General features: G+C 39.7%; 1 protein-coding gene across 1 annotated transcript; it reads right to left on the reverse strand.

Moving 5' to 3' along the window:
- Positions 1-219: 219 nt before the first annotated feature.
- Positions 220-11665, reverse strand: LOC135477970 (calmodulin-like protein 3). Its single transcript, XM_064758207.1, has 3 exons — positions 11444-11665; positions 1850-1944; positions 220-1176 (listed from the first exon to the last, which is right to left on the reverse strand). Exons 1-3 carry the CDS (start codon positions 11591-11593, stop codon positions 975-977), a joined length of 447 nt encoding a protein of 148 aa, XP_064614277.1. The 5' UTR covers positions 11594-11665; the 3' UTR covers positions 220-974.
- Between the last annotated feature and the right edge of the window lie 840 nt (positions 11666-12505).

A 12505-nucleotide genomic window follows, 5' to 3' on the forward strand; every position in this document is an offset into this window, starting at 1 on the left:
CTGTTTCTGAGTAGTTGTGCTTGTAAAGCAAAGAAATAGTACATAACCACTGATAAATAATAAAGTGACTAAATCTACAACATTACATCATAGCTATGTTGTGGGGATGTGGGAATGTGAATAAACAGTATAGTATATGTGAGTATAGCTGCAATTTTGACAGTCCATCCCATACATAACACTCACAAACCATTGAAGCAACAACATAACAACAAGTCCTTTTATCTCAAAGAGTTTAATTTTGTTTTGTAATAAAATATTAAAATACGGTAACATATTTTGTGCATACTTATAGTTTACGACAGCATAAAATACAGGACATATATTGCACGTGTAAAGGAGATTACTTCTGTTAAAGGCGGAGTTGGAAAACAACTAACCCATTAAACCAAACCAAACCGAGACGGTAGACTTTCGTTAAATAAGTTAAGCATTTAAAGGTACCTTACAAAAGATAATCACTAAACTATTACTTTTATCTGTCTGAATTTTACTCGTCGATTTGCAATACTCGGCCTTCTTACATGTTAAGCTTTACACGTATTTAACAATAGTGAATGTCAAGATGGCGTGTGGGACCGGAAGCACAAACCGCCATGATGGCTGCAGCTAGTCATAAACGCATATCAGCTTGATCTTGCCGCTTTGTCTGACTTCTTGTCAGTATGTGAAATGTGTGTGGCAGAGTACAGAAAGCTGTTCTAGAAAGCTAGCAGGGACTTGAGTCCGTGGAAGTACACACGAGCCAGAGGAAGGCGACAAGTTTCCAAGAACATGTTTTCCCAGAGTCGGACGAAGGATTCCTGTGACTGGCTACGTCTTCTGCACGAGACATTAGCGTGACGCACTATGACTGGATTATCCACGGATTCTGCTTTCCGTGCTGTCATTCTACGATGTAGTGTCTACTATGTCTACGTGGTTAATACTCTCTAAGGTGAAGCTATTAATGAAAGTTTTTGGCGACATAATACTTAAAATCCGCAACTAGAGCACAATTCCTTGAAGTCGATCATTCCGTCACCGCTGTTGTCTGCCGCCGTGATCATCTCGTTGATGTCGGATAGCGTTGCCTGGCAACCACCGGCTTCCAGAGCCTGTCGAAATTCCTCGGCATTGATTTTACCGCTGCCGTCTTGATCTATTTGCTTGAAAATTCTTCGAAGGTTGCTTTCACTGGAAAACAAATTAAGACATACAGATTAAAAGTACTTCACGTACCTTTCAGTGTTTACATAATTTTATGTCGTAACGTTATCCTATTGGGTCACATCGGCAGTTTTCATTCCTGATACCTTCATCCACTTTGTGCTTTTCCTTTGCTGTATCATTTACCAAGTGTACCAGCAATGACTTTTCGGAGTTTTCATAAAACGCACACCACTGAGATTAAGACGGTAGAATAAGTGAATTCAGCTTTTTTTTAAACAATACTTAGTTTGTAACCATACAACGCCAACCAAGGGACCAATACCTGTCTTCAAAAACTAAATAGAGGTTTACACTTTTGTGCTTTTCTGCATTACGTCACTGCAGTGGCCGCGCAGTGAACCAGGAGCCTCTCACCAGTGCCTTCGCTCTGAGGTCAAATACCTTCGTATAAGTGAAATATTTTTTCGTAAAACACCAATAATTATCTACTATCAAATAAATATTTAAATAAATAAATACGTCAGTGTTTCTGAATAGTCGTGCTCGTAAAGCAAAGAGACACCGTAACAGCAGAAAATGGCGTGTTATTACACAGCTTGGACCTGATTGGTTTGGTTGAAAATGTTTTCTTTTGAAATTCGACCATTTATATATTTCTGTTTTCAAAGGCTGTATAGCATGTGTTCTTTATACTCACTTGAGCTCGGTCCGGGGTTTCTGATTGATCAGCTCTAGAAGTTCTTCTTGGTTGATCAACCGCGTGTTGTCCTTGTCAGCATCAAGGAATTTGTCCTGATGGTGGAAAAATCACATACCATTAGTCTAGAAATAAAACAGTTCATCTGGCTGTACTTGAGTCGTCTTACAGAGAAGACTTCAAGTCTTTTTATCAAAGTATGCCTCTCTTTATGAGGTTTGTATCGGCTCAATTTCTCCACACACCCATATATTTATTTATTTGATTGGCGTTTTACGCCGTACACAAGAATATTTCATTTATACGACAGCGGCCAGCATTATGGCGGGAGGAAACCGGACAGAGCCCGGGGGAAATCCACGACCATCCGCAGGTTGCTGACAAACCTTCCCACTACACCCATATAAAGCGGACATCCGTCATAACACATATGAACGCCTACAACATGAATGAACAAATAACTAAGACTGAATATGAATCAGTGAATGAATAAGTAGGTTATTATGCAGCTAATCCATTAATCCATCATGCAGGTTTTGTTTTCTGAAGGCTTAATTTAGGGATAGTTTGCAAATTGTATATAATAATTTATATAGGGATTTGTTTAATTTCATGACATAAAACTCATATGCATAGTGAAGGCTATTTCTGCGAACACACGGTCGTACAATATCGACGAAATCTGCAAAACAAATTGTCAAGAACAAAAGTGGCATGATTCGTAATTCCCTTTACAGCATAGCACGAAGGCGGTGCAGAATGTATTAAGTGTGCATGGGGTAGGGTGGGTCGTAGGCGTCATAAAGGGTCAGGATTTACCCTAGCTACCATGTAACAGTGGTGTAACATTACTTAAAATCCAGTCGTTAACAAATAATACGTGAGACATACATCAAAATGTCATCTATAGCAGAAGTTTAGGTTTGGGTTCCGAGTCTGACCCACTTGGTTACCCACCCTAGCAGGTCGTACTCGCGCTACTCACTAAACATTCCTCACCGTTAACAATGGCTTTCTTGCGAATTAGCAGCTAATTTATTCAACAAAACTAACTTCACCACATCTCCCACGTGAAGGCCAATTTTGTAATGTGCCAATCTGAAAATGTCAACTAGGTTGCCCTTTGGACTGAAACGCTGCGTATGCATTCAGATATACACATCCTGTAGCAATCTCGTCTGGACAATTTCGCATCGTGCGTCCAGTTCTGTCTATATTAGCTCTCAACGATCTGTCATTAAGCTGTACCGCTGTTTATCCCCCATACCAACTGCTTTATGTTCATAAACTTGGGGAGCAAACAATTGTGGGATTTTATTCAGAGTGTTATCTGTTGGATAAAATGTGCCAAAAACGGCTGACTTCAGAAAATTCACAATAAAATAAACACCGCAATAACTACACCGTTAAATAATCTGATTCACGCCTTCAGAAAATGTACACTAATGCCGGAGGAAATCACGCCTTCAGAAAATGTACACTCATGTCGGAGTAAATCTCGCCTACAGAAAATGTACACTAATGCCCGAGTAAATCACGCCTTCAGAAAATGTACACTAATGTCGGAGTAAATCACACCTACAGAAAATGTACACTAATGCCCGAGTAAATCACGCCTACAGAAAATGTATACTAATGCCGGAGGAAATCACGCCTTCAGAAAATGTACACTAATGCCGGAGTAAATCACGCCTTCAGAAAATGTACACTAATGCCCGAGTAAATCACGCCTTCAGAAAATGTACACTAATGCCGGAGTAAATCACGCCTACAGAAAATGTACATTAATGCCGGAGTAAATCACTCCTTCAGAAAATGTACACCAATGCCGGAACAAATCAAACAGTCAGACAATCAGTCAGTATTACGATTCACATTTATTTTCATCCTCAATAAAAAAAAGCTCTTGCAAATGCTTCCTGCTAGCGCATTGCTTTATAGAATAGAATCCCTAACAGAGTAGATATCTTGCAATATCTTCTCACGCCCTAGTTCCCGCTAAATTCGCCACAGGCAATGATAGCCCATGGTTGACTACACAGAGTTCCCGCCAAGACCGTTAGGTTATTTGTACTTGATGACTCCGTCTTACTTCCGCAGCAATATATGTACGCTATCTCTGAATATATAAATGGGGATTTTAAATGGCGAGAACAAGTATTCGTCTTTCCACCCATCTAGAGCTGCTATCAGCGATATTTCTTGAGCCCCCTTGACGTCGTTTCTGTGGTTTTGTTTGTTAAATGTGTCAACAACGCGGCATTTTGATTATTTCTACGCCACTGGCGACTTGTAGATTGTTCTTAAAATCACTCCATATATTTACCCAATTCTGCATAGGCCTTGGTACTGAGGGGGATGTACCACGTTTGAATAAAATCTTAACAATTAAGAGGGCGGACTTCATCGGTTCCATTGGCCAACTATCACCACAATGTCGTAACTTTCTGGTTTTACTCGCTGTGCTGCAGTCTTTCATATTATTACGAATTTCTACTTCATCACATTACGCCATTCGCATCAGTGACGAAAATTACATTGTGATGCAATAGTCTCTATTCACAGTATTAATCAAAGCAAGGCATGGAGGCGTGTGAAAGCACAGGACAATCCCATGTGTGAAAGAACAGAAAGAAAAAAGGGACTGTTATTCGTTGTTATAGCTGCACGCATGTACATGTGAGTCTCGCGGTTTACATGCCCTGTTGTTGTGCTTAAGTGTTCCGTCTAATGCTCTGCTGCATAAATACTGGATGACGGACGATGACATATGTATTCAGAAACGTTAACGGTTGATACCTTGCTGTGTTTGAACACACAGCACGGAGTCATTCCTCACGCACGAGAAATGCAGGATGGCATAATTTAGTCACTTTTCTCCATCTTTCTCGGCAACGAACTGCCTGGACGTTAACAGATTTCTTTTGCTTTCTTTACCTCCCAATTGTTCCTCTCACGCCGTCTCGGATGTCATGTGACTTTGAACGTGATTTGTACCATAGGTTTTGAATTCGGCGTATGTTGTCTTATGTTGTTGCACATTTTTCTCTCATATATACTGTAAACTCTATCATATTCTGAAACAATATTTGCTCACTTAAAAGTACTTAAAAATGTAGTTTATTGACCTGTCTTGGCCGATATAAGAGATACCTCAGAACGTAGCAAGTGTAGGCCTACTCTGACCTAAGCGACATGCACAAGAAAGTGTTTTTCATACACCTGTGATGTCTAACAACATCTCACACACTAATTTTAAAACGTGTTGTTATTGCAGGTAGCCTAAATAAGTAAACTAGAGACAAAATGGATCGCAATGGATAATCAACTTGACACTTTATACCCCCTTGACGTTAACATATCGTTGAGAGATGCGACACCTGATATATCAGCAAACACCTTATTCTTCGGTGATAGAAATGTTATTTTTACCAATTAGAAATGTTATTATTTGCACATTTATGCAAAAACACAAACTCTGTTTGGTCCACCACAATACGGGGACCATGGTACAAGATAACCTGAATACGACGTACAATTAGCCGGAAATGAGTTTCTGTAATCCATGTGGAAAATGTCAAGGGCCACCAACTATTTCGGAATGTCACAAGCTAGTCTGAACAAAGTTTAATCCAAATTGAAGCATTTTTTGTACTATATTTTGTGTTACAAATATTGTTTCAACTATAGTGATAACAATAAATTATGATTTTTTTTTTAAAAAATTTTCATGAAAATGAAACAAATATGATATTAAAGACGTACAGCATTGAGTTAGACTAGCGACGACAGTGTGATAACTGGTAAATGGCCATACGTAACCGGTGAACTACGGTCTCTTGTAAGTTTTTCTCAATTACTGTTTTTTTACTGGAATTTTATTAGGATGAGAGATACTCATAGACACATGAATTTGAACGAACAAAAAGATATGCAAAAGCAAAATGTGACCGTAACAAAAAAACTGGTTTAAGGTTTTTCACCTGTCAATGATAAGAAGGTGAGTGGTATTTAAATGTGTCCATATGCAAATATATTCGTCGTACACAGGTATTTGCATAGGAGACACGCGCTGGTGTGTATAGACATTTTTTCGTGCGACAGCCATCAATGTTTTAAATCGCATTTTAATGTTAATGTTCAACACGGAGGAAAATTATAATGTGTGGGTTAAACTTGTATAGGATTACAAGCCCCAGGATGCCTGCGATTAGCTTAACACCCTCAAAGCATAACGCCATTCATTAAATACGTATGGATTCGTGAGTTTAAATTACCGATCGATTTCCTTTCAAGCACGAACTTGTCAAACGAGTTTTGGACAAGGGAACTGTCTGAGGCCTTTCAGAGCGCTGAAAAGACTTGTGTCAGGTGTACATGTAGTCAAGAGAGCCAGAGACAAGAGCGTCATGGTTGGTCAAACTATAAATGAAATGTCCTTTCTTCGCACGCTCGAGATGTGTTCAAATGTCACGGTGACCGTTTCGGTTCAGTTGAGGCCATGAAATGTCAGGAGTGGTTGTTGATCGGACAGAGTGTCCACAAAGAACGCTAAAAAGCAGAAACAATGCAAGTGAGCAAAAGAAGATGACCCGCGACAACTGCCTGACGCTCTGACGGTGCTGCTGGACAAACTACCGGAAAAAGTTACGTAACATCAAGATCGTGAAAAATGTCAGTATTGAGACAACCTTAATATGTATCTACCAGAATGAATGGATGGATGATTAGGGCTTTAACGCCATCTAAAGTACAAGACACATGCTGGACACTGGCACTCATTCAGTTTAGTAGTCACAAAATATGACACTTTTGTTTTGTTGCCACACTACGTTCTATTTCCTTAACACATTGCAGACCTGATGCTGGTAAGGAATGGAATTCCTCTACAATCGGGCAGAACACCAAGACAACTCCAGACACTGAGAGTGACATGCAAAAACAACCAAGAGGAAAATGAATCTGAATGTTCCCCTGTTTTCAGCTGCGATAAGCAGCTCTTTATCAGTCGCTCTATCTGTGCGATTGTTGATTGGTCCCATTTTTTTTAACATCCTGTATTTTGATAAAGGCTATTCTCTTAATAGTAGTCCCGAGTAAAAGATGACCATAGACTTTTGGCCGAACTTCGGAGCATTTGCAAATTTGCGCTTGTTGAAATAGCACTTAGATGTGGGTTAGTTTAATGAAAATAATATCAGCTAGTGGTAGACAAATTTATGTGTGTACAAAATTGGATTACCTAATATAAAACCGTGCAAGACATCACTGGTTTCGATCCAGCGACCCCATCGGGCAGAGATCGATAGCAGAATCTTTTAGTCGACTGCTATGTCAGCCTCCCGTTATGTTTCACTTGATATATGCACGTATGACAGATTTGTCTTTATTTATTTGATTGGTATTTTACGCCTTACTCAAGAATAAGCAGATTTATACGGCGTGACGTAAGCAACAATTACAATAAGATATTCCGGTATAAAGCATTTCGTGGGAAAAATGTTGCTGTTTTTTCTCACACATTTACATAAAATGTACTTTAATTTTGCACAAATATGTGTGTTCAAAGTTAGCCTGACTTTAGTTAACTCACTTTGGTGAAGAATGCCAGTTTTCTCCATCAAGTCAATAGTCCGGGCGAATTTATACAATGTGAAATAACTCTCCCGTGTTGTCATTAACAATCACACATGTCCACGCAGTCATGCATATGAGTTTATCACTAACGCACCTGGTGTAAGCATCATTAGGACAAAAAAAAACACATCCACTACACAACCGTTTGTAATGACTAGCTCAATCATGTGGCATATACAGGCTATCTGTGGCAGGAGATTTCAGAGCCTCAGCGACAATTACTGTTTAAAATCCTTTTTGTGGACAGCTGTCTTTTTTTTTTCCTTCAGTTTTCCCCTTTCCCCCTCTTCCCTATCCATCACCTGTTTCAACAACTGCAAATTTCAGCCACATTTCCTTAAGCCGACTTATCATACGGCAGATTTCAACCAGTGTAATTTTATGCCAAACTTCCATATTAATTCCAGATGTACAGTCTGGCCACTGTGCAGATTTCTGCAGAATACCACTTATTTATTTATTTATTTATTTATTTATTTCATTGATGTTTTACGCCTTACTCAAGAATATTTAACTCATACAACAGCGGTCAGCATTACGGTGGGAGGAAACACAGCCCGGGGGAGACAACTTATTTATTAGAAGTAGGTTAGTCTCCTTCACCCCTAAACAAACACTGATAGTATGTATACATGTGGGCTAGGAAAACCCTTCCCTGGATGCCACAGGCCTGAGTTACAACACCCATTCTTTACTCCACAGTGGTGCCACCTACACATCCTGTATATTGCGGTCATATCCACTGACGTGATCCAGCAGAATAACGGCAAAACGTGACCAGGCCTTTCTCTGGACTGAACGGAAAGATTAGAATGCAATGTGAGGTTTGGCAGAAAACAAGAGGTTCCCCCGAAAACTAGGTGATTTGCATGTCTCTAATATGTTCAGTCTGTTTTGCAACAATTTCGATCTCTATGTACAGAAGTTTAGCAATTTTTTAATTCACTCCTCGAAGGAACTTCTTTTAGGAAAATATAACAGCTTATTATTAGTCGAAATGCTGTTTTGTTTTTCTTTCCCTGAGAGTCAAACACTATTTTTCCTCATTTATCAATAAAACCTGGTGTTTACTAATAACAACTTCACTGTCGTTAGCAAAAATGACAAACTTATTCCTCTTGCACTCTGTAGTGTTTGACTGCTTATTTCAGGTTGTGAGCACAATCAGAAAAAAGTTTTACAGCTCACATGATAAAAACGGTCATACACCAATTTATCGCCCTCACCACTAAAATAGCCCTAAATTAGCGAATTAGATTACAAAGGCCTTAAATAAAGACAATCTTTTCACAGCAGGGTTAATTAAAAACAAAAAGAGGGAATTTTTATAGTTTGTTAAAAATAAGCATCCGGTCTTACATAATTCAACGCACAGAAAGACACTAGGGCTATACCGTTGTGTGACATCACGTCATTCAGTCACGTGCCGGGGAGTTAAATATTCAGACAGACAGACACTCAAATAAAGAGCTGCCGGCATGCATGCCCTTTTTGCATACTAACACGAATTCGTCTGGATGGTCAAAGTTAATGTGTAAGACAGCAATAGTAACGTAACCTGTATTATTAAATGACATAAAAATGAGTCACAAACGCGAATCCAATTTGTTATACACGCCATTAAATCTATGTATATTATGGTGAGTCACTGTATATTAAACATGACTTATGACCTGAATGTCAAGCATATTGGACATCCGTCACCTGTACAGGTGCGCTGACTATCTCATTAGCATACACTTGAAGAGCATGTGATTATAAGCAGAAAAACAAGAAAGAGCTACCTGCAGGAATATATAGATGAGACGAGAAATACATTTGACATACTATGATTAGTTTCTGTGACTGCCTATGGTATTTTCCTTAATCTCAAATGCCCACACGTATTTGGTCTGAAATATGATCTTTAAGAGGTATTTGTTTAGACAGCCACGAGAACAATTTATTGCTGTATGGAATTCTCGATGAAAGGTGGTAAAAGTCGGTTAAACAAATAGTATCAATTGTTACTAGTATTTTGACGTTCCATTCACAGATTCTTTGCGGCGAAATAGTGAGTGAGTGCTTTGGTTTTAAGGTCGTGCGTAACAATTTTTCAGTCATAAGATGACGAGCAATATATTGAAGCCATAAGCTCGTTATTAGACCTAACGAACACAACGGCCAGGGTGTACTTCGTTGGTCCGATACCATGTGAGCCAGGGAACACCCTTTAGAGCTCAGTACTCTCTCATCCGTAAGGTAGAATGTTCGAGTCGCAATATATAGCTGTCGGATTTACGGCAACCCCTCCCTGGTTCACTACTATATTTCGGGTCTTTTACATTGACAAAGGTACCCTGCATTACTCATTAAGTTTCATCGAGATGAATATAGATTAGGTTCTAAGGGGAAATAAACATAAACCTATATATTAAATGTGCCGCAGTCTAAATGAGGTCAGAGGAATGAATAACGCGCGTATAATGGCTTAACCCTGTTTGCTGTCTGTATGTATATCACCCTCACAAACTAGATAGCTTCATGAATGGTTACAAAACTTATACGTAGGCCTGAATCACGGTCTAGGCCAGGCCAGCCACTTTGAAGTCATTCCCGTACCTGACAGACGCATACTGGCTGGGTGTGTCATGTTTACAAGACCTGGTATGTCCTCTACACAACAATGTCAGTATTGCCTTCCCTAGTCACCATGTGCTGCAGTCACGCTACAGCCAGGTGGGCTGAAGTGTTGTGGGTAACTTCAGGCAGAGATGACTTCATGTGAAGCACTTGGGATAGGTCAGAAAGTGCTGACGGAGACATGCAACTGCATGAACTGCAAACGTGTGCTAGTTGACATTAAGAGCCCGCACTGCTTAAAATACAGACACATTTTATGGTTTTAAAATAGCGCATCATTTGCAAAAAAAAGGAACAACTGCTCACTGACGTGCAAGACACAAAACTAGAGACATTAACGTAAGCACACGGGCCATCATTTTTTAAAACTAAATCCCTGGTCCTTTTTCTATGTACTGTGCTGTTGTTATTGTGGGAAGTTTCAAGTATATGTCGTCCGACCTACATACCATATGGGGCATACTCTGCACTCCGACATGGCATTATAACATTCCTTTAAATCGGGACGTGAGAATAAGCTAGGCCTGACGACCACGTAAACCAGACCACCACATAACCAGACGATTAGTAATTTCAACTGAGATGTCAACCTAATCTAGTTACACTGCACGCCATACAATGTTCTATTTATGAATCTTTCAATTATAAAACCATATAAGGGACAATCATTGATACAGTGTCACGGTTTAAGCCTGATGCGCAAAGAAGTAACAAGTATACTTCACATTTCTTGATAAAGAAATTCCACTGCAGGTGAGACGGGTGCATAGACAGCCACAAGGGCTAAGCCATTTAGCAATGCCGTATGCCATATACAGTAATGTGGATTCCCAAGCGCCAGGTCTTTGAACTAAGATTTTAATCAGCAAAAAGTAATTACTAATTTACGGCCACATTATTCTTTGCAATGTACAAACGCCCACTAGTAACGCAACATGGACGATTAGTCTACTGTAGACTATGCCTGTTTGGTTTGTCTTGATTTTGTCTTGAGTGTTGAGAAACACAAAACGGGACAGAAGATGCCGCGCGATGGTGAGAGTTGTATGGTTAATTCTCTGAGAAACTTGAGATGATGTGACGACGATAGGAGACCATGTATGAAATTAAATTGCTATCAACATCACTGCACTTTTTTACCCAGTTAAAATAAAATTTTTACCTAGTTAAAATAAAATTTTAACTGAGGTAAATTTACAAGAGGCTTGATTTCACCCGCTATAAGTGGCCATTTGAAAGCTAGAATAATGTCGTCGACGCTCTGCTTTTACCCATTACGCTGTAGTCTTGTATAATGCAATTTACGAGAGAGTGACAAGGAAAACTTATACATACGGCCAAATCAGCGTCGCTGTATTTGTCCTCTGTCCAGCCCATGTCCCGGAGAAGGGGGACCAACTCAGTAAAGGCCAGGCCGTCCCCGTTGGTGTCGTACTTCTGGTACATTTCTGTAAACTTTTCTCTCTCAGCGTCGGTCAGAGACATGATGGAAGATATTGGATCTACCCGGAGACGATGTCAACGTACGAGGAAGTTGGATGAGTGGTGAATACAGACACCGATATCGCCAACACTTATACTTTGCCGCGACGGACCAACGCGCATGTGCAGAGTAGTGGGCGTTGCCGCGCAGCATGGAGAAGACCAACCACAGAGGTTTTTACGATCACATGACTCCATAGTGCGGTATTTTCGCTCAGTACGAATCCCCGAGGCCTCTCTGCCCACGTTTTCATGCTAGAGTGAATCAACGACGTAGTACAAGCTTACTATGGTACATTCAGCCATTATCCATTCTGCATTCCAGGTAGGTGGTGATGAGAAAGCATGTGTGGAGGTAAAGACAGGTGCAAATGTGTCACTGTCGCATTGCAGCAACTTTGCAGGGAAAAGTTAATACGCAGTTTACATCAGTGACAATTTGCGTGCATTGGCTGTAAAATACCACTGCATACTAGGCACATAAAATAACTTAAGACACAGATTGCATCAGATTTCAGTATTGATTTAATGACGTGAGGATCGAATAACGACATCACGTGTATACAACAGACACGCAAAATTGGGATTCCGAAAACAAGAATGTCGTCTCCTATCCATGGCGTGATAAAACAATGTATTCAAGAGCATTCTGATGACCAATGTACACTATTAAATCATAATCGAGGTAAAGAACATTGTCTTCATCCAAGCAACTCATGGAAGAACGCCAGCAATGCAATATACATGTATTTACCAAGTACAAGGAAAATTGAATATAAATTGCCACGCATAAAACCAACGGCAACAGAAACGTTAGTCAGAAATATACATAAAAGTTTTGCATACTGCCAGTAATATACCAATATCAAATTATTTCCATACTCCAATATATAATAAATATTTTGTTAATACCGG

The sequence above is a fragment of the Liolophura sinensis genome, chromosome 11 (genome assembly GCF_032854445.1).
Source record: "Liolophura sinensis isolate JHLJ2023 chromosome 11, CUHK_Ljap_v2, whole genome shotgun sequence".
In the NCBI taxonomy this organism is placed as follows: Eukaryota; Metazoa; Mollusca; class Polyplacophora; order Chitonida; family Chitonidae; genus Liolophura; species Liolophura sinensis.

Bases quoted from the DNA above. Each gene is read 5' to 3' on its own strand.
- LOC135477970 (XM_064758207.1), bottom strand. From the start codon at position 11,593: ATGTCTCTGACCGACGCTGAGAGAGAAAAGTTTACAGAAATGTACCAG. The intron at 1,945-11,443 runs GTATGTATAAGT...TTCCACCATCAG, and splicing joins ACAGCGACGCTGATTTGGCC to GACAAATTCCTTGATGCTGA. The intron at 1,177-1,849 runs GTGAGTATAAAG...TTTGTTTTCCAG, and splicing joins AAACCCCGGACCGAGCTCAA to TGAAAGCAACCTTCGAAGAA.